The sequence below is a fragment of the Nomascus leucogenys genome, chromosome 5 (assembly GCF_006542625.1).
Source record: "Nomascus leucogenys isolate Asia chromosome 5, Asia_NLE_v1, whole genome shotgun sequence".
Classification (NCBI taxonomy): Eukaryota; Metazoa; Chordata; class Mammalia; order Primates; family Hylobatidae; genus Nomascus; species Nomascus leucogenys.
In genome coordinates, this window is record NC_044385.1 from 36,305,086 (window position 1) to 36,328,124 (window position 23,039).

Here is a 23,039-nt window from a genome sequence, read left to right on the forward strand (position 1 = left end):
AGGATAACGATTTTTTTGTTTTGTTTTGAGACAGGGTCTGGCTCTGTCACCCAGGCAGGAGTGCAGTGGCGTGATCTTGGTTCACAAGGTCTGATGATCCTCCCACCTCTGCCTCCGAGCTCAGGTAATCCTCCCACCTCAGCCTCCCAAGTATCTGGGACTACAAGTGCATGTGACCATGCTTGGCTAACTTTTGTATTTTTTGTGGAGATGAGGTTTCACCATGTTGCCCAGGATAGGATAATGATTTTTATCTCATGAGATTATTTTGAGAATTAAATGAGAAAATATGCCTGAACATATTCTGAAATAGTAATCTATTTTTAATTGCTTATTTGCTTATTCACTCAATCAACAACTATTTCATATTAAAGATTTTATTGTTAAGTGATATGGATGATCATAAAGAAGAATCAGACACAGAACTTACTAAAGACATGTTCATTCTCCAGTTATGCCCTGCTCCCCTAGAAGAATATGAAACAAAAAGTAGAAGTGCTGCTAGCACATTTATGAGGTTGAGCTTCCAAGCAGATGCCTTTTAAATGGAGCCACCAGCAAAAGATCCATGATAGATCTGACGTTTGAGAAGATGCTTGGCAGAAAGGGAGGAGATGATGGATGAAGGTAGTTCAGGTGGAAGGCCCAGTGTGAGCAAAGCCACAGCAGCAGCAAAGCATGAGGAAGGTGAGGGGAACCTAGACTATGCTGTGGGGGACCATTGCAGAGTTGTGGTTGATAAGGCTGCAGAAATGGGCTGGGACTCGTTTATGAAGGAATTTGGACTTTTAGAGACAATGGGGAGCCACTGCAGCTTTCTGAGTAGGACAGTGATGTTGTCAGAGACTGTTTCCTTGATGATGAACCCAGTAGTGCTAGAGAGGGAGGGTTGAAGTGAGAAGTGGAGGCCCACTAGGAGTGGGTTTTGAGAGTTACAGAGAGATGAGGCCCTGATATGGATCAAAGACAGTGAGGATGAAGGAGAGAAGCTTGGCGGGAAAATATTACAGAGGAATGTGGTGGGGTGTAAGGGACTGTGTTGGGAATGGAGTGGGAGAGGTGATAAAGGTTAAGGAGGAGTCCTAAAGCCATTGAGGGCTTGGGTAAGGAGAAAGGCATCAGAGACATCTCGAGAAGGAGCTGCTTTAGGAAGGAAGACCCGATTGCTTATATTTCAGGGATCAGGGGAAGGCAGACCGGCTTTTCTGTGGGGCAGTGTTTCCCAGCCTAGGTACTCTTGATATTTTGGGCCAGACAATTTTTTGTCCTGGGCATTGTAGGATGTGTGGCAGCATCCCTGGCTTTACCCACTAGGTGCCAGTAGCACAACTCCCCAGGTTGCGATAACATAAATATCTCTGAACATTGCCAAATATCCCCTGAGGGCAAAATCACCCCCAGTGGAGGACACCGTTGTAGGGGAGGTTGTCTCCTCATGAGAAAAGCTGTGGGAGGAATAGGGGAACCTGAGCTACACTTCCCAGGGGCTCTGTGGATCTGTGTCAGGAACTTTGATTATGATGAGAAAGGATGGAAGTTGGTAGAAAGAGGTGGCCTCCAGATGTGCCATCCTGAACTGGCCCCAGGGTGTCCAGGTAGAATACCCTCCGTTGTCCTCTATGTCTTCAGTGAAAGCATAATGAAATGCCAGTCACCCTGGAATATTGTGGAGCAAACAGAAAGTGTGGTTTTCAAAGTAGGGTAGAACTGAGGCCAAAAGGACCCAGGAGTCAAAATGAAAAGAGGTAGGAGAAAGAGAGACACAGAAATCACAGGCTCCGGGGACTTCCCAGGACCCAGAATCCACACTTACTTCTGTCAAGTTTACCAAAATCTCTGAGAAAAGGGAGATGATAACAATTTGGTGGCTTTAAAAAAATCTCCGCATTTAAATCAGAAACACATTTTCTTAAGCATACAAGTCATTCATTAAAATTTCTCCCAACTTTGAGATCAATAATGATACTACTGGACAATCCTGCTAATGAGAGAATCTAAATATTCCCAAGGATATTGAGACAGCTATACGACCTTGGGCAAGTTAGTTACTTTCTCTGGGCTTCCATTTCTTCATCTTCATTAATTCCATCTAAATGGAATTAATAATTTCCATCTCATATCCCTGCTATGAAAATTAAATAAGACATATGAAATGCCTGCCACATAGTAGCCATTCAATTATTGTCTCTGTATCTATCCATCATCTATGTATGTACCTACCTATCTATCCATCCATCTCTATTAATTTAATTTAATTTATGTCTTGAAGAGTAAGAGATTATATGCAGGTATGGCACCATTAGTCCAGATGTGTGGTTTTATTGACATTATAATTCTAGAGAGTGCTTCTGGAGTTATCTATTTAAGACATCTGGTCCCCTCAAGAAACAGATAACGCTGGATCTCAATGATGCCTAATGTCTGTACGAAAAGTGGAAAGTCCATTGAATTACACATATATTTCAGGATTTAGATGTTTGGCAATGTACAGTAGAACCTTCATGTAATGGTTAGCATTTCCTACATTTTTCTGAGTGCTTTATGTCTGAGTTGATATACCAATATTAGCCTTGTTTCAGTCTTGCAAAATAGATTGATCTGACCTCAGAAGTTCCAAGAGACACTGAAAAAGACCAGGAATTCTAGAACTGCATCTTGGTTAGGTTTTTGCCTCCTTTTGAAAATAAGACCTCTTTGCTAAGCTGGTATTAGTTAAATATCTTCCTTTGCTTAACCACATGGATATTGTTTTTCAAAAGGTCTAAAGGGCAGTGGCCTTTGGTGTCTGGAACATTTTTAGAGTATGTTGGTAATCAATACCCTGGTTACTATTTAACCATATTTGAAAGAGAATCAAGTGAGTTCTGTGCGAATCTATGTGCATCTGGGTGAGTTTCCAACATCAGATAGATCTTACAGGTCCCAGCCTGTAGACATCTTTTACTCCAATTTCCTGAATAGATAGCTTTATTCCTTCAAGGTAATATAGCGTGGTGGCTTCTGGCTGAGATGTTTGCTGTTGTTTTCTTCATCTTGTCTTTGATGACTTGTCAGCCTGGGGTAACTGCACAGGAGAAAGTGAACCAGTAAGTGGATCATATGTCTCTGCAAAACTTGCACATAGGAATCACTTGCTGGGGGAACTAAGACACTTTTATGTTTGCAGCAGAGGCTGTGTTAGAATGGAAAATAACCTCTTTTCATGTTATTACTACTCCTGTGGAGGAGGATGGGACAGTGAAAAGACCATGCACTTCGAGTCAAATTGGCCCATGTGTAAATCACAGCTCTAATGCTTAGAAGCTGAATAACTCAGGGTAAATCATTTCATCGGTTTGATCCTTAGTTTCCCTAGCTGTAAAATGAGAATAATAATACCTCTTCTATAAGAGTTAATGTAGATAAAATAAGATCCTGAATATAAAATGTACTCAGCTTATAGTAGACACTTAATAAATAATAGTTCTCCTGAGTGGTGCTGAACAGTTAACCCCTACTTTCTTATCTGTAAAAGAGCATCATAAGAGTACCTGTCTCATAGTTTTGGGGGAGGATAAAATTAGATAATGTGTTCAAAATCACTTTGGGGAAGGCAAAGGACTATAGAGATGCTGGGTCATTTGATTCTAAAAATGACTTTATCTTTTCTATGGGATAATAGAGGGAGGTGATATAGTTTCATATGTACATTGCATTTTGCCCATTCTATTTTCTTGAGATTTCCAAGCTTGCTTCATGGTTTTTTTTTTATTTTTATATCTTACTATTAAGTATTTTGTGGAGCCTAAGCAGTCCTTTATTTCACCTTTGGGATAGCTTTAAAGCAATCCCTGTCTCCCAAACATTAAAGATTTTAAATAGAATTACTTAATTCTAATTCTTGATAGATGATGCAATTTTGAATCATTAGTGCTTTTAAATGCTAGAGCAAGTGAGAATTCCTTTAAGTAACAGTTCAGAAGGGAGGAAAACATTTGTAAAAGCAGTTAATTTGTAACTTGTATTTAAAGGAAATACAATTTTGAAATCAGAAAATTCATCTCTAATAATTAGAAGATAAAGGCAAGAGAACTGTGGTAAAGGAAATCTCCGCCGAGATATTCTTAATTATAAAAGCTTATCATTGTAATCCTTTCTGAGAATGAACAAAGAGTCTTGATGTTTGATGAACTTATCAAACAAGACAGACCAGTGAAGGGGCAAATTTCAAGTCAAGGCAAAATAGAACCAATTAAATACTTTACAAAGTGCTGAAGAAGGAAATCATGAGGTCTTTGTATCTAATGCCAGTGTGTGACACTGAGTTTGAAAGTGAAAAACTACATGGTGAAATGATTTTATTAGGTTCAAATTCTGGCATTGGCATTTACTAGCTGTCTGATCTCAGGCGAGTAATTTAATTTTTCCAAGCTTCATTTTCCTTACCTGTAAAATGGGAGGAAAGTAAGAACAAAAATTAAATGCATGAAAGTACTTAGATCAATACCTATTACCTATTACCTAGTAATCATTCAGTGAAAGCTGTCACCAGTGCTGCTGTGCGATTGTTATTGTTATTTTTTGGTATTTCCATTCCCTTGATGGTTGACAATAATCAGACAAAACAAATTTATAATATGCCAGTTGGCATGGATCTTTCTGATCAGTCAGTGATTTTAAACTTTATTTTTAAGTAATAGCACTCTTTTCCCCTGCAAAATAAAATTTCACATGAACCCTAACATTGAAAACATATTATATAGATTTGCACTTTAATGGTACATATTTATTTTATAAGTTCATGTTTAACATTTGCTTATTATAAAATCTTAAAAATGTGTTATTTGAGAAAAACATTTTAAAACAATGGTGATGGAAGGAAGTTATAATCTTCAGCCTCAAAATCAGTGGGTCTCTATTACATATTTTATACAAATAACACCTTTCAGTATGTGTGTTGCTTAGAAGTTTTTAATTTCAAGTTTCTAGCTTGCTTAGAAGTTTTAATTGCAATTCTTTTAATGTATTGGGATTTGTTTTTTACTAAGAGTGTGATCAACCTTAGTGAATATTCCATATGCTGAAAAAAGTACATTATTCTGTTGTTCAGTGTAGTTCCAAGTCAATTAAGTCAAGTTGGTTGTTAATGTCACTCAAGTTTTCATCTTGTTCTATTGATTACTAAGAAAAGAATGTTGCAATCTCCAGCTGTATTTGTGGATTTGCCTACCTACAGTTCTATCAGTTTTTGCTCCATGTATTTTAAAGCTCTGTTATTAAATACACACAGACACACACACACACACACAAACAAACATCTAGAATTATTCTGACTGCTTGATAATTTACCCCCTTATTATCATGAAAGGCTTCCATTATCCCCAGCAATGGTCCTTGTTCTGCAATCTATTTTGTTTATTATTAATACATACAGTTATGCTTGCTTTCTTATGATCAGTGTGTGCGTGGCAAATCTTTTTCTATTATTTTATTTTAACTTATATGACTATATTTAAAAATATAATTCATGTGAACATACATAGATGAGGCTTGCTTTAGCTAGTCTAACAATCTCTGCCTTTTAATTATAGTAATTAGACCATTTACATCAAATATAACTATTGATATGCTTGGGTTTGAATTCACCATTTTACTATTTGTTTTCTATTTGTCCCATGTCTTCTTTGTTTCTATTTTTTTCTTTTTTTGGGCCATCTTTTAGATTTATATTTTTCTAATTCCAAGGTGGTATGGTTCTGTGGGGTTATAGTTTTCATCAAATTTGAAATTTTTTGCCATGATTCATTCATATATGTTTTCTGCCCTATACACTCTCATCTGTCTTTCTGATAGTCCAATTACAGAGATGCTAGCCTGCTTGATAAAGTCCCACAGGTCAGTGATGCTCTTTCTTATTTTGTTGTTGGCAGTTTATTTTCTGTTTCATTTTGGTTTCTATAACTATATATTTATTAACTTTTTGTTCTGCAATGTTTGATCTGCTGTTAAGCCTATCCAGTGAATTTTAAATTTCAGTTAATGTAATTTTCAGCTTTAAATGTCTCATTTGGTACCTTTTAGTATCTTCTACTACCCTTCTCATTATCTTGTTAATTCTCCTCAAATAATGGAGCATATTTACAATAACTCTTTTAAAGTTCTTGTATGCTAATTCCATTATTTCTATTTCGTTGATCTTTAGAATTAGGAAGGATTTAGTATCTAGCTTAATCCACTCATGTTGCAGAGCAAGAAACTGAACCTTAGAGAGAGAAGGGGAGTATTCAATAACAAGATAACTCTGATAGGCATTTATGAATACTGGCCAATTTAACCCTTATTACATTCTTCTAAGAGTGTTGTTTTTACTATCCATCAATTGAAGGCCAACATTTTCAACCCAACATTTCCATTGATGAAAAGCAGAATTCCTTAGGGGAATTAAAAAAATGTGAATGAGGACCCCAAACATAGAGGACAACTATCTAAGCATCTAAAGTTTTTCTTTTTGTTAAGTAGGCCTATAGGCAGTTGACCCTAAAGAAGTTTCAATCATGATGTCCCTTTTTATTTTATTGCTTTTATGGACATCAGAGTATGTTTACCAAAGCATCTTGGGCCAAGGCCATGTGAATATTTTTAATAGTAGTACAGAAGACTGAAAATTGATGTGTATTCAGGAAATATGAATTTTTAATTAATAAAAACAATTGGAGTAGTGGATGTGACTCAAAAGTGAATCATGTAATATGGAAACTTTTATTCAGGGTAACTAATCTTTAGCAATACTTCAGGTGGCATTGGGTCTGGGCTATGAAGTATAATCGATCTGGGATTAAGTCCTGGCATCACCACGTAGTGGCTATGGAACTTGGGCCAGTTGTTTAAACTTCCTAAGCTTCATTTTTTTTTTTCATTTATGAAATAGAGATAATACATATTTCATAGAGTTCTTGTCAGGACTTGAGTAAGTAAGTTTATATAAAGTACTTATAACAGAACCTGGTACATGGTAAGCTTTTAGAAAATTATTTTTATTACCCTATTTCTCTTTTGTCAGAAATCCTTCAGAATACGTCTCGGAATGCTTAAAAAACGCACAGGCTTTGGAGTCTTTTGTTGGTTTGAATTCTGGCCTTGCCACTTTCTACCTACATAACCTTAAGCAAGTTATTTCAACTTCTTATGAATCTGTTTACTCATCTATAAAATGGGAATAGTACTTCCTACCCCCACAGGGTTCTTGTGAAATTTTAATGAAATAACTTAAGATTATATGAGATAATATATTCAAGGTACTGAGCTCAGCACTAGGGTACAATGGTGAACAATACAGTCATGATCTCTGTCTTCCAGAGCTTGCAGTCTAGGAGTAGGAATAAAGTATCAGAAGATCTATGTATATGACACTATGTTAGCATAGGACAGGCAGGCTAAAGGAAGCTATCTGGAGAGAATGCACTGAAGTGGAAAGGTTTGGCCAGATGAATGAGATATGATTAGCATTCTGTGGAGGAAATAGCATTATGCAAATATTGCAGGAGAGCCCAGTACATGCCTGGAACTTAAAATTCTGTATGGAATTCTATGTGCATCTAGCACACAGTGGATACTTTTTTGGATTTATTTATTCATTCATTCAATAAATAAATATTGCAGGTATGCTAGGTGTTAGGTAATAAACTGAACAGATAATGTTTCAATACTCACAGAATTTACAGATTAGCGATGGAGTTAGTCAATAAACATGTGAACAAAAAATTATCTTAAAAATCGTGGGTGCGGTGGCTCACACCTGTAATCCTAGCACTTTGGGAGGACGAGGCAGGTGGATCACTTGAGCTCAGGGGTTCGAGACCATCCTGACCAACATGGTGAAACTCCGTCTCTACTAAAAATACAAAAAATTATCTGGGCATGGTGGCACATGCCTGTAGTCCCAGCTACTTGGGAGACTGAGGCATGAGAATCCCTTGAACCTGGGAGCCAGAGGCTGCAGTGAGCAGTGATCATGCCACTGCACTCCAGTCTGAGCAACAGAGCAAGACTCTATCTCAAAAGAAAAAAATTTTTTTTACATTGTGATAAATACTGTGAAGGAAATAAATGGGGTCCTTTGTTAGAGGATATCAGAGCAATCCAAAGACAGGCTCATTGAGGGAATTTTCTGTAAAGGTGTCATTTAAACTGAGATGTGAAGGGCGGTAGGGAGAAGCTGGGTGAAGAGCAGGGTAAAGCGGAGGGATCACCTGTGCTAAGACTCTGTGGTTGGAAGTGGCTTTTCATGTTTGAGAACTGAAGGATGGGAGCAGCATGAAAGCAGAGAAATGTGCCTTAAGAAGATGTCACAAAATTGGACAGAGGCCAGATCCCAAAGAACCTTAGGCACCACAATGAGAAATTTGGAATTGAGTCTATGTGTAGTAAAACACACACAAACACAAAAACAAAAATCACTGAGAGTCTTATAAAGGAAGGATATTATTTGATTTCTCATTTGAAAAAATTATCTTGATTGCTGTGCAGAGAATGGATTGGAGAAAGGTAAAGTAGAAGAAGGTCTTGGCCCACAGGAAGGCATAACAAGGAGCTGCTTAAAAGAGAAGATGAAGAGTTTAGATGTGGGACCATTGAGTTTGCCATGTCTAAGAGGCATTTGATAGACATATCAAATGGAGAAGTTGGATAAACAAAACAGAATTACAGAGGACTAGTCTAGGTTGAAGGTCTAAATGTAGGAACATTTGCACAGATGGTGTATGAAGCCAAGGATGTGGATCTTACTTCTTAAGGGTGAAAAAAGCAGAAAGAGAAAAAGAAGAAAGACTGGACTGCACTTTGAGGAATTCCAATTTTTGGAGAACTGGCCAAAGGTAGGAAGAGAGTGAGGAGGAATTGTGCTGAAGAAGTCCAAGAGATGAAAGTTCTCATGAAGAAAAAAGTGGTTCACAGACTACGTCTTAGTCAGTTTTGTGTTGTTATAAAGGAATACCTGAAGCTGTGTAGTTTATAAAGGAAAGGAGTCTATTTGGCTCATGGTTGTGCAAGCTGTACAAGAAGCATGATGCCAGCATCTGCCTGGCTTCTGGTGAGAGCTTTTTTTTAAAATGGACATAATTAGCCGGACGTGGTGGCGGGCGCCTGTAGTCCCAGCTACTCGGAGAGGCTGAGGCAGGAGAATGGCGTGAACCCGGGAGGCGGAGCTTGCAGTGAGCCGAGATGGTGCCACTGCACTCCAGCCTGGGCGACAGAGCGAGACTCCGTCTCAAAAAAAAAAAAAAAATGGACATATACATGCTTATTGTGTTTTAGTGAGCACCTATTATATGCCAGGTACTGTTCTGGGCCCTGGGGATATAAATGAGAAAGACAAAGTCCTTGCTCTCAGCTCTCATGAAGCTTCTGTTCTGGAAAATGTATGCAAATATTTTATATACTTTAAGTTCTATAAAGAAAATAAATTAGGAACATCCTGGTGAGTACTTTTGTGCTGCGTCAAAACATGGCAGAGAAGGTGAAAAAGGAAGTGGGCACTTTCGAAGAGGGACCAAACAGGAGGAGCAACCTTGCTTTATAACAACTCATTTCCATGGGACCAGAGAGAATGAGTCTGTCTAGCCAGGAGAACCCACTCAGTACCACAAGAGCAGCACTAAGCCTTTCCTGAGGGATCTGCCCCATGACCCAAACACCTCCCACCAGGCCCAACACTGCCACATCGGGAATCAAGTTTCAACATGAGTTTGTTTTTCTCCTCCTACTTATTACACTCATGCAATCAACATGAGTGGGGACAAATAAATTGCATAGCACAAATTGCATAGCAGAGGGCAAGTAAAACAAAACCAGATAACTTTCCACTGGACTTAGCAACATGGAGGTTGCTGAAGACTGAGCACTTTCATAGTTAAATCTAAATACCTCTATTGTATGATGGAATCTCCATGTGACTGGATGGGACTGGCTCAAGATTATATAATTAGTGATAATCAAATTTTAATACAAGCTGAGCCAATTTATTAGGATAACCCCCTGGTAATCATCAGGGTTAGGCTTTCTGACCTTCTAGCCTAGGACTGGTAGCTAATTAATTATTTTCTTTTCTAAATTGCTGAAGTGGCCACATTCTGGGTGAAGTATTTGACTTGCGCGTTGCTTATTCAACTCTAGGTTTTAGACCCTTTGCCCAATATGCTGCCCTATTTTAAAGGGCAGATGGGAAGCATCTCACTTGTCCACAGCCCTATCCGAGTACATTCAATATATTTTTGATGAAGATGGAGAGGTTTGATGAGCATGTGTGAAGCTGACAAGGTTAGAGTGCTGTTAACATGTATGCCAGGCTTGTGCTCGAGATTTTACATACATGATCTCACCCTATATTCAAAATAGTCTTGCAAACGATTTTCCGTGGTTTTATAGCTATAAGAAAATTGAAGTTCAATAAGTAGCAGAAATCAGATTCAAATGCATATTTGCTGGACTCTAAACCTCTTTCTTTTACGTCGGTGTTTCAACTGTGTTACATAGTCTTACAGATGATGCATACAAAAAGAAATGGCCTGTGTTTCCCTCACAAAATTTGGGAAATGCCGGGTTAAGCAAATTAAAATGCAGAAAACTCTCTGAGCCTTTAATATGTTATCGGGCATTTTGAATCTCCAAGAATGATATGGTGTATGCAGTTTATCCAAATGTATTTGACCATGGAACTTTTCTCCTCTTCCTCCCCGACCCCAGTGCATATCTCAGGAACTGGTACTCTGCAGGGTACATTTTGAGAAACTCTGCAATAGCACCATATAGACTTGTGCTCATTCTACAGATTAAAAAACTAAAAGTCAGTTAAAGCAGCTTGCTCGTAGTAGCCCAGCAGGTGAGAGGCAAACTGAAGATAAGAAGCAAAGACTCCTGAGTCCCTGTGCTCCGTATTAAATGTCTTACTGATTGAGTAGATTTTCGCCAGCTGAGAGATGCCTTAAAAATATTTTCCAAGATTTATTAGGCCACGGAATTATGAATGGCTCCTTAAGTAATTAAAAAATTTATACAGTTCTTTTGGAAAGCCATTTGGCAATATGTGCCATAAGCTCTAAAATCCCTTCAATGCAGTCATCCCACTCTACAGGATATATCTTCAATAAATAACTTGAATACAGAAAAACTGGGGACTCAATAATCTAATTGTTTAATATAAGGGGAATGGAACAATGTGTAGTACCATAAATAGTTTATGTTTCTGCTCTATTATTAAGTGGAAGAATCAGGATATAAAATGTAATACTCAGTATGACCTCAATATGTTATGAAAATAAACAGAAGAAAATATAACTAAATATTAATGATAGTAAAATTTGGGGCAACTCTTTTCATTTATAATCTTTCCTATGTTCTCTGTAATGAGAATGTATTACTTTTATAAACATCAAAAAATGAACTATATTGAAAAATTTATTGGAATAATAAAATGTTGGTCACATTGGTATTGGCTAAAAGGTTGGAGCCCTGTAATGACTTTAATGAATGGTCCTGGTGTACTTTCTGTACTCTGGCCTCCGTGATAGCATTAGCATGTATGCCTCTGTCTAGACATCATGTCACAAGGCTTTTAAAACTACAGCAATACACCAACTGCTCTCTGTCTAGGCCTTTGCTTCCATCCATTAGTACTGTTTCCCTCCAGTCTGACACATAATGCAGTCTCTATGGGCTTACAATGACATTATCTTGACAATTGTGTAGTGAGATGCAGAAATAATGCTAGAGTCCTTTTCTGTTCTCAAACCTTCTCCCTATACCTTCTCTCTCTCCTTCCAATTCTCCATGCTCCCCCATTTCAAACTTTTATTATTAGAACAGTCTATTAGAAAAAGGACGTGTGTAACAAACCCTGAGCCGTTTGAATGTCGAGATACCAGGATCTAATTTAATTTAGATTATAAGAATCAGGTTCAAATAAATATCTCAACAATGTCACTGTCTATATCCCAGAAATTGGTTTTATTATTTCCCTTCCCTCCCTCCCTCACACCCTTCCCTCCCTCCCACCCTTCCTTCCTTCCTTTCTTCCTTCCTTCCTTCTTTCCTTCCTTCCTTCCTTTTTTCCCTCCCTCTTTCCCTTCCTTCTTTTTTTCCTTTCGTAAATATTTACTGAGCACTTTCCAAGGGTCTGGCCCATGATAGGTGCTGGGAACTCTGTAGCAAATATAGACAGTATCTGCATTCATAGAGCCTAGAATCTGGTAGAGAAGAAATAAATTATACAAATATTACAAGTTCGATAATTGAGTATTGAGAAAATGTGCAGAGATTGACCAAATCATATGAAGGAGGTTTTCAACCAGTCTGGATATCAGGAAATATTTCCCTAAGGAATTGATGTTTATGATGAGAATGAAAGATACATATGAATTAACCAAAGTAAAGAGGTAGATAATTGGATTCGTTCAATTATCTAATGATAATGGGATTTACAGTTAGGTGTGATTGAGGGAACAGTAGGGTCTAGTGTTTAGAATATAGGTAAGATTGTAAAGTGATGAATAATTGAATCAAAACTGGTTATAAAGGTAAATAAAGAGAAGAGGGGGTCTGATGGAAAGGGAGGAAGCTTAGATGTCGAAATAATGGAGATCCCAATGAGGTTCATGCAAATGTGCAGTGGGAATCCCCTTAAGCATAAAAGATAGAAGAACGAGAGGCTATGGAGCCCCCAAGTAACTATTCACAGGTGATTCATGAATGAACGACTTGGAGGAGGAGTTGTTTTAGAGAGTGAGAGGGTTCAAAAGAGAAGATAATTACAGATAAGGAAGAGGAGCAACTGAGCAACCAGAAAGTTGGATGACTCGTTTATAAGGATGATGAGTCTCCCAGCATGATGACAGGAATTGATGTAGGGGGAAGATTGTGAGCTGGGCAATGAGGTTTTCTTTGAAGGGATGAGAGGGCTTGTGCCTGCTAGCACCATGTTACAAATTAGAGTTTCTCAAAGTGTGTTCTGCAGACCCCAGAAAGTCCCCAATATCTTCTCAGGGGATCTGTAGGTTCGAAACAGTTCTCATAATATTGGTAAGACATTATTTTCCCCTTTTACTGTGTTTACTGTTGCACTGATGGTACAGAGGCACCAGCGGATAAAACTGCTAGGGCCTTGGTCAAAATCAAGGCAGTGGCACTAAACTCATAGGAAAAAACAAACAAACAAAATTCCTAAGTTTTAAGTTTTACTTAAGAAATTCCTTCTAGAAGCAGTAAGAATTGTTAATTTAATTAAACCTCAATCCTTGAATAGATGTGACTTAAATATTCTATGTAACAAAATGGGAAGAATGCATAAAGAAATCACTGAGTATACACTGAGTATGATGGTTGTCTTGAGGAAAAGCAATTATTTGAGCTGTAAGTTAAGGTAGCCACTTGTCTTAGTACTTGGACTACTATAACAAATTACCATAGACTGGATGGTTTAAGCAGCAAGCATTTATTCTTCACAGTTCTGGAGGCTGGGAAGTCCAAGATCAAGGCACTGGCAGATTCAGTGTCTGGTGAGGGCCTACTTCTTTGGTTAACAGGTGATCGTCTTCTAGCTGTGTCCTCACGTGGTGGAAGGGATGTGGGAGGTCCCTGTGATCTCTTTAATGAGGGCACTAATTCCATTCATGAGGGCTTCACCCTCATGACCTAGTCACCTCCCAAAAGCCCCACTTCCTAATACCATCAGATTGGGGATTAGGTTTCAACATATAAATATTGGGGGGACATAAACATCAGTCAATAAGACCACTTTTTTTCCTGGAACACCATTTTTTCTTGATGAAAAACCTACCAAACTATGGTTATTTGGGCTTAGATATTTGGCATGCATTGTATACAAAAATGCAGAGACCCTATCATTTCAAGGAAAACAAATAACATTACTTGTTACTAATGACAAGATTTGAGCTTCTATGAGAAAATTAAAATTTGGGGAAACATATCCACTACCATGAACTTGACGAGATCACTGGTGATATTAACAGGTTTGATGTTTAGATATTATACAGTGAAATGCATTAATATTTGTAAGGCACATACTCAGTGAACCATTATTTTCCAAATTTCAAATGCCTGATGTCATAAAAATTGTATATGGGCACAAGATCCATTCAAAGTGTAAAGACCAATGGATTTTAATGTGACAGAGAGCAAAAAACTCACTGATATGCTTTCAGGTTCCACATGCCACTACCATGTAAGAAATTGCCACTTGTCAAGTTTTCATGTAATACCAAAGGAGAACATCCACAGTTATTGGAAAAGGCTGTTAAAACCCTCCTCCCCTTTTCAACTACATAACCATGTGAGGCTGAGTTTTCTTAACAGATTTCAACCAAATCAATATATAGCAACAGATTGGATGAAGAAGCAGAAATAAGATTCCAGCTACTTTCTACTAAACCAGACGTTAAAGGGATTTGCAAAAATGTACATTTATGGTAACGTGTAATATGTTTGTTATTGTAATTTTAAATAAGTTAATAAATATTTTTTAAATTTCTCAGTTTTAATTTTGAATTCTGTGAATATTGGTAGATCTAGCCCACTTACCAGCTCTTTGGAGTCTTTAGTAATTTGCTGAAATGTAAAGGTATCCTGAGACCAAAGGTTTGAGAACCAGAGTTAAAGATAGACAAAATTTGCTGAACTATTCCATGCCTCCTTGTGCCGAGTTTCAACTTAGGTGTCATTATTCATCAAATTCATTACATAATTAGCATGAGATTTGAAACACTTTCTGTTCCTACACTAGGGTTATAATCATGCCATTCATCACAGCAGTGGCTGCCTGGCTCTCAGACGCAGTGGTAATTCTAGTGTTAACAATGTTCCCACTTTCCCAGTGGGCCAACCTGGCTTTGAAGTTGTAGCAGTGTATGGGAAGAGGCTAATGTGGAAGCCAGGCAAGCTTGTGGCTTGTCCCTCTTTCCCTGAGTAGACTTTTTAATTGGTGAGGGGGAAGTATAGGGTAAGAGAAGGATCGTGGGCTTGGAGATACACTCTCTCATGTCTGTTGGCTGATGCATAAAATGAGGCAGTAGCATGATGAGGAGCAGGAAATGGGTTTTGCCACCAAACCAACTAGTTCCAATTTTGCCTCTGTCATTCCTGGGCTATGACTTCAGGGCTACTTAGCTTTTAGGAATCCCAGCTTTCTTACACTGTACATAAAATAGATCTAATAATATTTATCTCCAAGGATTGTCATAGGGATTAAATGAGATAATCCACATATTGTCCTAGCATGTAATAATGAAAATCATCTTGTAGTAAACCTTTCATAAGCATTTCAATACACTTTCAATAACCCTTTTAGGTAATGTTTTTTAATTTAGTTTTATAGATGGGAAATCTGTACTTCAGAGATATTAAGTAATTTACTCGAGTTTTCAGTCAGCAAGTGGTTAAGACTCAAATCCAATCCTCTTACCCCAGACTCCACATTCTTAACCACTGAGCTTTCTGCTACTTTGGCTCTTCAAAAATTGTTATCCTTCTTTAATATTCTTCTCTCTAAAATTATAATAATTTGATGCATGGGGGACTGATACAGTGTTAAAGGGATAATTTATATAAACCCTCTAGCACCATACACTCTCTCATTTCTGTTGGCATTTCTACATAAAGTAGGAGTACAATAAATGTTCATTCCTCATTTCTTCCAAACCATGTTTTACTGGAAGGAAAATGTGCACAGCTTTCTCATTTGCTTAAATTTTGCATCTCAAAATTGATGCAGGGATCTTTCCTTTCTTTAGGAGAGTAAGACGGGCAGCTACACCCGCAGCAGTTACCTGCCAGCTGAGCAACTGGTCAGAGTGGACAGATTGCTTTCCATGCCAGGACAAAAAGGTAAGACACTTACAACCGGTTTTGGGGCATTTCATATTTGATATGTGTATTAGGCATTCAAATGGAGTTTAAGCACTCCACTATGTCTAGGGGCCTGGGGAGAAATTGGGTCTAGAAATTGTTGTTTGAAATTGATTGTACATGGACAGTGAAACTTGTTTCCGTGTCTCCTGATTTTGTTTGTAAGGTAGTGTTGAGTGAGGCTGCAAAAGATATATGTTATGGCTCATAGGCAGAAAGGTCGCTATCTGTGCATGGGCACGTTTGTTTCTCTCTGGGTCATGGCAAATCTATTGCCCACTAATGAGGGTCTTCTGGAGGAAGTAATAGCTTAGAAACAAAATACCAAGCTGCCCATGAGGAGATGAGATAATCCAAGGGACGTCGCAGAGTGTGTTCTTGAGAATTCCACTTTCATATATTGAAAAGACCAACACACCCAATGAAGAGAGGTGTGTCTACTTTGCCTATCTAAATGACTTTGAATAGTTCAAAATGATCCCTAGTACCATTGACATATGAAAAGAAGAGGGATGTTGAGAGCCCTCCACTCAGGCAGAGGGAGTATTAAAATTCTGACTTTGTTCAGAATCCCTGGCTCACAGTAATAATAAAACATAGTCAGCCAGGTGTGAGGGCTTACACCTGTAATCCCAGCACTTTGGGAGGCTGAGGCAGGAGGATTACTTGAGCCCAGGAGTTCAAGACCAGCCTGGGCAACATAGCAAGACTTGGTCTCTACAAAAAATACACACACAAAAAAAATTAGCTGGGCATGGCAGTGCACACCCATAGTCCCAGCTACTCAGGAGGCTGAGGCAGGAGGATCACTTGAGCCCAGGGGTTTGAGCCTGCTGTGAGCTTAGATTGTGCCACTGCACTCCAGCTTAGGTGACACAGCCAGACTCTGTCTCATAAATAAATAAATACATAATAAAACACAGTGTAACTTCTAGTCTGTTTTATTATTGTTTTAAAATTTCCTTCAGACACACATGCCTGTATCAGATGCTCCCTTCCCCACTCGGCATACCACTCACTGCCTGAACCTTGTCTATTAGCACATCACTGCCAAGTTTGAGTGTTAAGATTCAGTTCTGCAGTTTAGATCCGGCTTTGCCTCTTATCTGCATTGTTACTTTGGGAATATTTTTAATCATCTCTGTGCCACAGTTTCATTATGTATAAATTGGAGTATAAGAGTACCTACTTTCTAGAATGATTGTGAGCAATATCTGAGGAATGCACACAAAACCCTTCTCATGCATCTGGCTCAGAATACATGTTTAAGGAATTCCAGATGTTTTCCTTCTTTTATTTTTTCATTTTTATTTAAATAGCTTTTGGGAAATGTAGGTTTTGATTACACGGTTAAGTTCTTTCGTGGTGATTTCTGAGATTTTGGTGCACCCATCACCTGAGCAGTGTATACTGTACCCAATGTGTAGTCTTTTATTCCCTCACCCTCCCCACCCTTCCACCAGAGTCCCCAAAGTTCATTATATTATTCCTATGCTTTTGCATCCTCATAGCTTAGCTCCACTTATAAGTGAGAAGATACGATACTTGGTTTTCAATTCCTGAGTTACTTCACTTACAATAATGGCCTCCACGTCCATCCAAGTTGCTGCAAAGGCCATTAATTTCATTCCATTTTATGGTTGAGTAGTATTCCACGGTGAATATGTACCACATTTTCTTTATCCACTCGTTGGTTGATGGGCATTTAGGTTGTTTCCATATTTTTGCAATTGTGAATTGTGCTGCTATAAACATGTATTACAGTCTCTTTTGTATATAATGACTTTTTTTTTTCCTTTAGGTAGATACCCAGTAGTGAGATTGCTAGCTTGAATGGTAGTTCTACTTCTAGTTATTTAAGAAATCTCCACACTGTTTTCCATAATGGTTGTACTAGTTTACATTGCCACCAGCAGTGTAAAACAGTTCCCTTTTCACCACATCCATGTCAACATCTATTATTTTTTGATTTTTTAATTATAGCCATTCTTTCAGGAGTAAGGTGGTATCTCATTACAGTTTTAATTTGTGGAATGTCAGCTGTTTTTTAATAATCATCTGTGCCTTCATCTTCATTCTCAGTCCCATTGCCTTGAATTAATCCCTGCTTTTCTTTCACCTGAGTTCTTGCAGGGCTTGCGAATGGTCATCCTGCCTCCAGACCCACCACTCAGTTAGAGAGGTGCTCTGTGAATGTTCCTGATGAGTTATTGAAAATTGCATAGCTAGTAAGTGACAGAAACACACACAATTTTGACCTAGTTCATTCAACATCAAAGCCTGAAATTTGTTATTCTGCCTCTCTCATCTCTGAGAAGTGCTGAAGAATCTTAGACTGTTCCTGTTTACATGTGTCTGATCCCTACGTGCTCATTTTGCTCTGACATCCTGTATTAGTTTCTTGAGTCCACTGGAACAAATTCCCACAAACTTGGTGGCTTAAAACAACAGAAATGTATTCTCTTACAGTTCTGGAGGCCAGAAGTCTGAAATCAAGTTATCAGCAGAGCCATGCTCCCTCTGAGAGGTGCTGGAAGGGACTCTGTTACCAGGTTGTTGCAAAAGTAATTGCAGTTTTGGCATATCGAGTAACAGCAAAAACTGCAATTACTTTTGCAGCAATCTAATATTTGCCTCTTCCAGCTTTTGGTGGCATTGACAATCCTTACCTTGTGGCTGGATCACTGCAGTCTCTGCCTCCCTGATCACGTTGCTGCCTCATCTGTGCATCTTCTCCTCTGTGTATCTGCCTGTAATCTCTCTCTGCCTTCTTCTTACAAAGACACTGTGAGGACACTTAGTGCTATCCAGACAATCCAGGGTAATATCCTCATCTCAGAAACTTCAATAATGTCTACAAAGGCCAGCTTTCCAAATAAGGTAACGTTTACAGGTTCCATAAATTAGGACTTGATATCTTTGTGTGGCCATTATTCAACCTGTTATATATCCTAAATTAAATTTTTCTTGTTTATTTCAGTTTAGACAGCAGTAGCACAAGACAATGACTTGCAGTTTAAATCAGAATAGAATTATTTCCTTAGTGACTCAAAAACACGTGTGTTTTAAAGTAATCCTTAAAATGATTAATTCTGTTAATTAGGTGAAAGACCATCCTAGTTTTTTTTATTAATATGTTTCGTCTTCTCAAAATCATCCAAACAAAGATGTACATTTCTGGAAGGCAACATTATCTACCAGTTAGAAAAGAAAATTATGTCTTAATGATCCCAACCAGAGGCAATAGCACGGAGAAGTCCCTAAGGGAATATTGGCACCAACCTTCCTGCCACACAAATATCTTCATTATTTGATAGCAACCTAGAAAATAGGGAATCAATGGGAATGAATCTTATGGCTTGCACCATCATTCCCAGTACAGATACAATAGGAAGTATGACAATGGCAATAGTCACCATTTATTAAATAATTTGTATGTACTAGACAATTGTGCAAATGCCTTAAAAAATTATCTTGTTTGACTTTCACAGCCAACTGTAAATGATAGACATCATCATCCACTTTGTTTAGGTCACCCATTAAGAAAAAGACAGAGCCTTGATTTAAAACTTGGTCAGTCTGACTCCAAAAAGCTTCCGCGGCTGACCACTCCACACTACTGCCTCCCGCTGAACCATCCTGGAGAGTAATGAATGAAATAAGTGGTCACTTCTGTTCGTTTTGAAGTAGCCCAACAGCTGGATATAAGAATGATGATGACATTGATAACTACTATTATTGAGTGTATATCAGAAACCAGGCAAAGTGATGATTTCTTTACATGTGTTATGATGAATCTTTGCAATGTTCTCAGACATATTTCATTTTAAAATGAGAAAACAGGATCAGAGATGTTAAGTAGTTGACCCAGTGATGCATATACAGTAAGTGGCAGAGCTGGAATTCTAACTCAGCTCAAAATGGGATTCCCATAGTATATTTAACTTCATAAACTTGTGAAGATTAAGTAAGATCAGGAATGTAAAGTGTTTGGCCAAGAGTAGGCACTCGATACATGGTAGCCACCATCACCATTATCAAGTTGGTAGGTACAGGTTTTAAAAATTGAATATAATTTTTTTTTATTATACTTTAGGTTTTAGGGTACATGTGCACAATGTGCAGGTTTGTTACATATGTATCCATGTGCCATGTTGATTTCCTGCACCCATTAACTCGTCATTTAGCATTAGGTATATCTCCTAATGCTGTCCCTGCCCCCTCCCCCCACCCCACAACAGTCCCCAGAGTGTGATGTTCCCCTTCCTGTGTCCATGAGTTCTCATTGTTCAATTCCCACCTACGAGTGAGAACATGCGGTGTTTGGTTTTTTGTCGTGCGATAGTTTACTGAGAATGATGTTTTCCAGTTTCATCCATGTCCCTACAAAGGACACGAACTCATCATTTTTTATGGCTGCATAGTATTCCATGGTGTATATGTGCCACATTTTCTTAATCCAGTCTATTGTTGTTGGACATTTGGGTTGGTTCCAACTCTTTGCTATTGTGAATAGTGCCGCAATAAACACACGTGTGCATGTGTCTTTATAGCAGCATGATTTATAGTCCTTTGGGTATATACCCAGTAATGGGATGGCTGGGTCAAATATAATTTTTAGAGTGAGAAAGAAAATTGGCTGCTAATTCAAAGAAGGAGTACTCAGAGGCAAGTACCTACTGTGTCTGATTTCGAGTAACATTATGTGTTATTTGTTTGGAGAAGCTCAAGCCGTTACTAAACTATATTAAATCTGTTCCTATAAGTCACCGTGAAAGCACTGCAGAACAGTGGCATGTACCAGATCCCTGTTGCTCATTTAACTGTGAACTCCTCACCCCATAACATGTACAACAGATATGCTAAGGTATCCTGGCACCAATTTTCAGGCTCAAATTTGCCCTTTTGTCAAAGAAGCAAAAATGTAGTTTAGAATGACCTAACTGCAATATTCCAAGCAGCAATATTTTCTTTCTTTGGACCTTGGATAAATACCTTTACAATTCACTCCCAACCTCATTCTCAATGAAGTGGAATTATAAGCACAACATATTCATAATAAACAGCTGTAATCAAAATAGGTGTCATGTAATGGCAAATAGTCGTCTGAGTTGGAGAGCACTATACCATGCATAATGTCCTTGTTAGATATTCCATTCTCATTATGACATTGACTGGATATCTACTCAGTGCTGGCCATGTTAAAAAGTCTGAGACACTTTCCTTCAAATAACATATAACATTAGTTGATGATAAAGGAAAAATATAGAAAACATATTTAAGATAATATATCTTAAGTTTCAAGTAGAAAATGGAGACAATAAGATCTATATGAGTTTACAAGAAAGTCAAACCTTTGGGGTAAGAATTGTGGGAAAAAGGGTGAACAGTCTTAAAAGACCTCATGGTGGAAAACAGGCTTTAAGCTATATTTTAAAGGAAGGAAAAATTTGAAAGTGAGATGAGAAGTCATTCTAAGAAGAAAAACCATGAACAAGAGTCTACAGCCAGAAATAAACATAGTATGTTTAGGAACAATGAACAAGATATATTTGGCTGAAGTCATAGTTTCATGTAAGGAAATTATAGAAATGTATTTAATGTGGATAGCAGTTACACTCCAAAGAGTGGGAATGACTAAACACTTCAGAATAGAGGAAGTAACAGATAAACCAGTGTTCTTGGAAGGCACATCTAGAAATAAACTGACATAAAGAGAGGAAAAAAAAAGAAAGAAAGAAAATTGGCTCTACGTTTCTATGCTGATCATTCCTTTATTTGCCGTGCTGAGGGGCAAGAGTGTGTGTGGGAAATTAAAATATACTGATGTTCTCCAACTGGTCATTAATTACAATCTCTTCCCACAGAGTTTACAAATCTCTTACTGCTGTTATTAACTGAAAGGCAGAACAGACCTATGGACAGGTTTGATCTTCACCTCTCCTTGCTACCTTTGCCATTTTGCTAATGAGCAGCTAAGGAGACAGAGGTGGGTAAGAAGAGAAGTGAGCTGCACTGCTCTACAACTCACCCATGGAATCACCTGGAAAGACTGCACATATAACAGTAAAAATGTGAAAACCACCTCTGCTTATTGAGCACCAATAATATACCAGAATTAGGGCTGGGGGCTTCTTTACACATTATCTTACTCAGAGCTCACACAGTCCTTTCAAGGGAAAGTGCCCTTACACCCATTTCACACACTGGAAGACAGAAGCTCAGAAAAGGGAAGTGGCTTGCTCATGGGCAGTTGGTAAGAAAATCTGGGCCCTGAACCCAAGTCCATCTAATCCTCATGTCCATGCTCTATCAACTGCAGGACACAGGTGAAAGGATATTAGTCATTATAATTAGGTAAGTCATTTAGCTCACCCACCTCATTGCACAGATTTAGAAACTGAGCCACAAAGTACCAGACCCTGATACTTCACACAGCAAGTAAGAAATTGATTGAGGTAGGAAACCCACTTCTCTTGCTGCTCAAATCATTGCTTTCTTACCTACATACTAACCTTCTTAAAGGAAGGGCCCATGGGCTGAGCCAGGGAGAGAGGCACTAGGAAATACAGGGCTGCACGTTTCCTTATCAGCCACTGTGTGGTTGCTATCTGCACTGCATATTTTGTATTATTACACATTTTATGTCCTCAACTAGACTCGAAGCTTCTTGAAGGCAGGAATAGAACCTCATGTTTCTCTGAATATCCTAGTTTTCAGCTTCCTTCTTCTACACTAGTGCCTGACACTGTACACTATATAGAAAGCATGATTATGAAACTCTAAAGTCCCAAGATTGGCATGCATTTTAATTCCTTCCTTCTGTCAAGTGTCTATTTATCTGCAGGCAAGGTGGACCCAGGGACTCAGATGATGTCTTCAGAGCTTTCTTTCTCTCTCTATCTCTTGGATGGGTGCTTTCTGCATAATAGGCAAGGCATCTACAACTTGATGTCCACAGTTTCCAACAATTCCAGGAAAAAGAAGCTGTCTCTTTGTAAAAGAAAATCCCCAGAGAGAACTTGATTGGATGGGGTTGAGTCACGTGCCAATCCCCGATGCAATGATTACAACAACTAGGCAGATGTGATGCTTTGGTGAACCAGGCCTGGTTCATAGTCACACATCCCTGTGACTGAGGAAGTGAG

At 38.3% G+C, this 23,039-nt stretch overlaps 1 protein-coding gene across 1 annotated transcript in view; it reads left to right on the forward strand.

Annotated features, from left to right (window-relative positions):
- Positions 1–2,877: 2,877 nt before the first annotated feature.
- C8A (complement C8 alpha chain) overlaps positions 2,878–23,039 on the forward strand; it is a 64,486-nt gene continuing 44,324 nt past the window's right edge. Inside the window, exons 1-2 of the mRNA XM_003265135.2 lie at positions 2,878–3,086; positions 15,777–15,870. Of these exons, the coding sequence (XP_003265183.1) occupies positions 3,010–3,086; positions 15,777–15,870 (171 nt within the window). The 5' untranslated portion in view covers positions 2,878–3,009. The remainder of the gene's footprint in view (positions 3,087–15,776; positions 15,871–23,039) is intronic.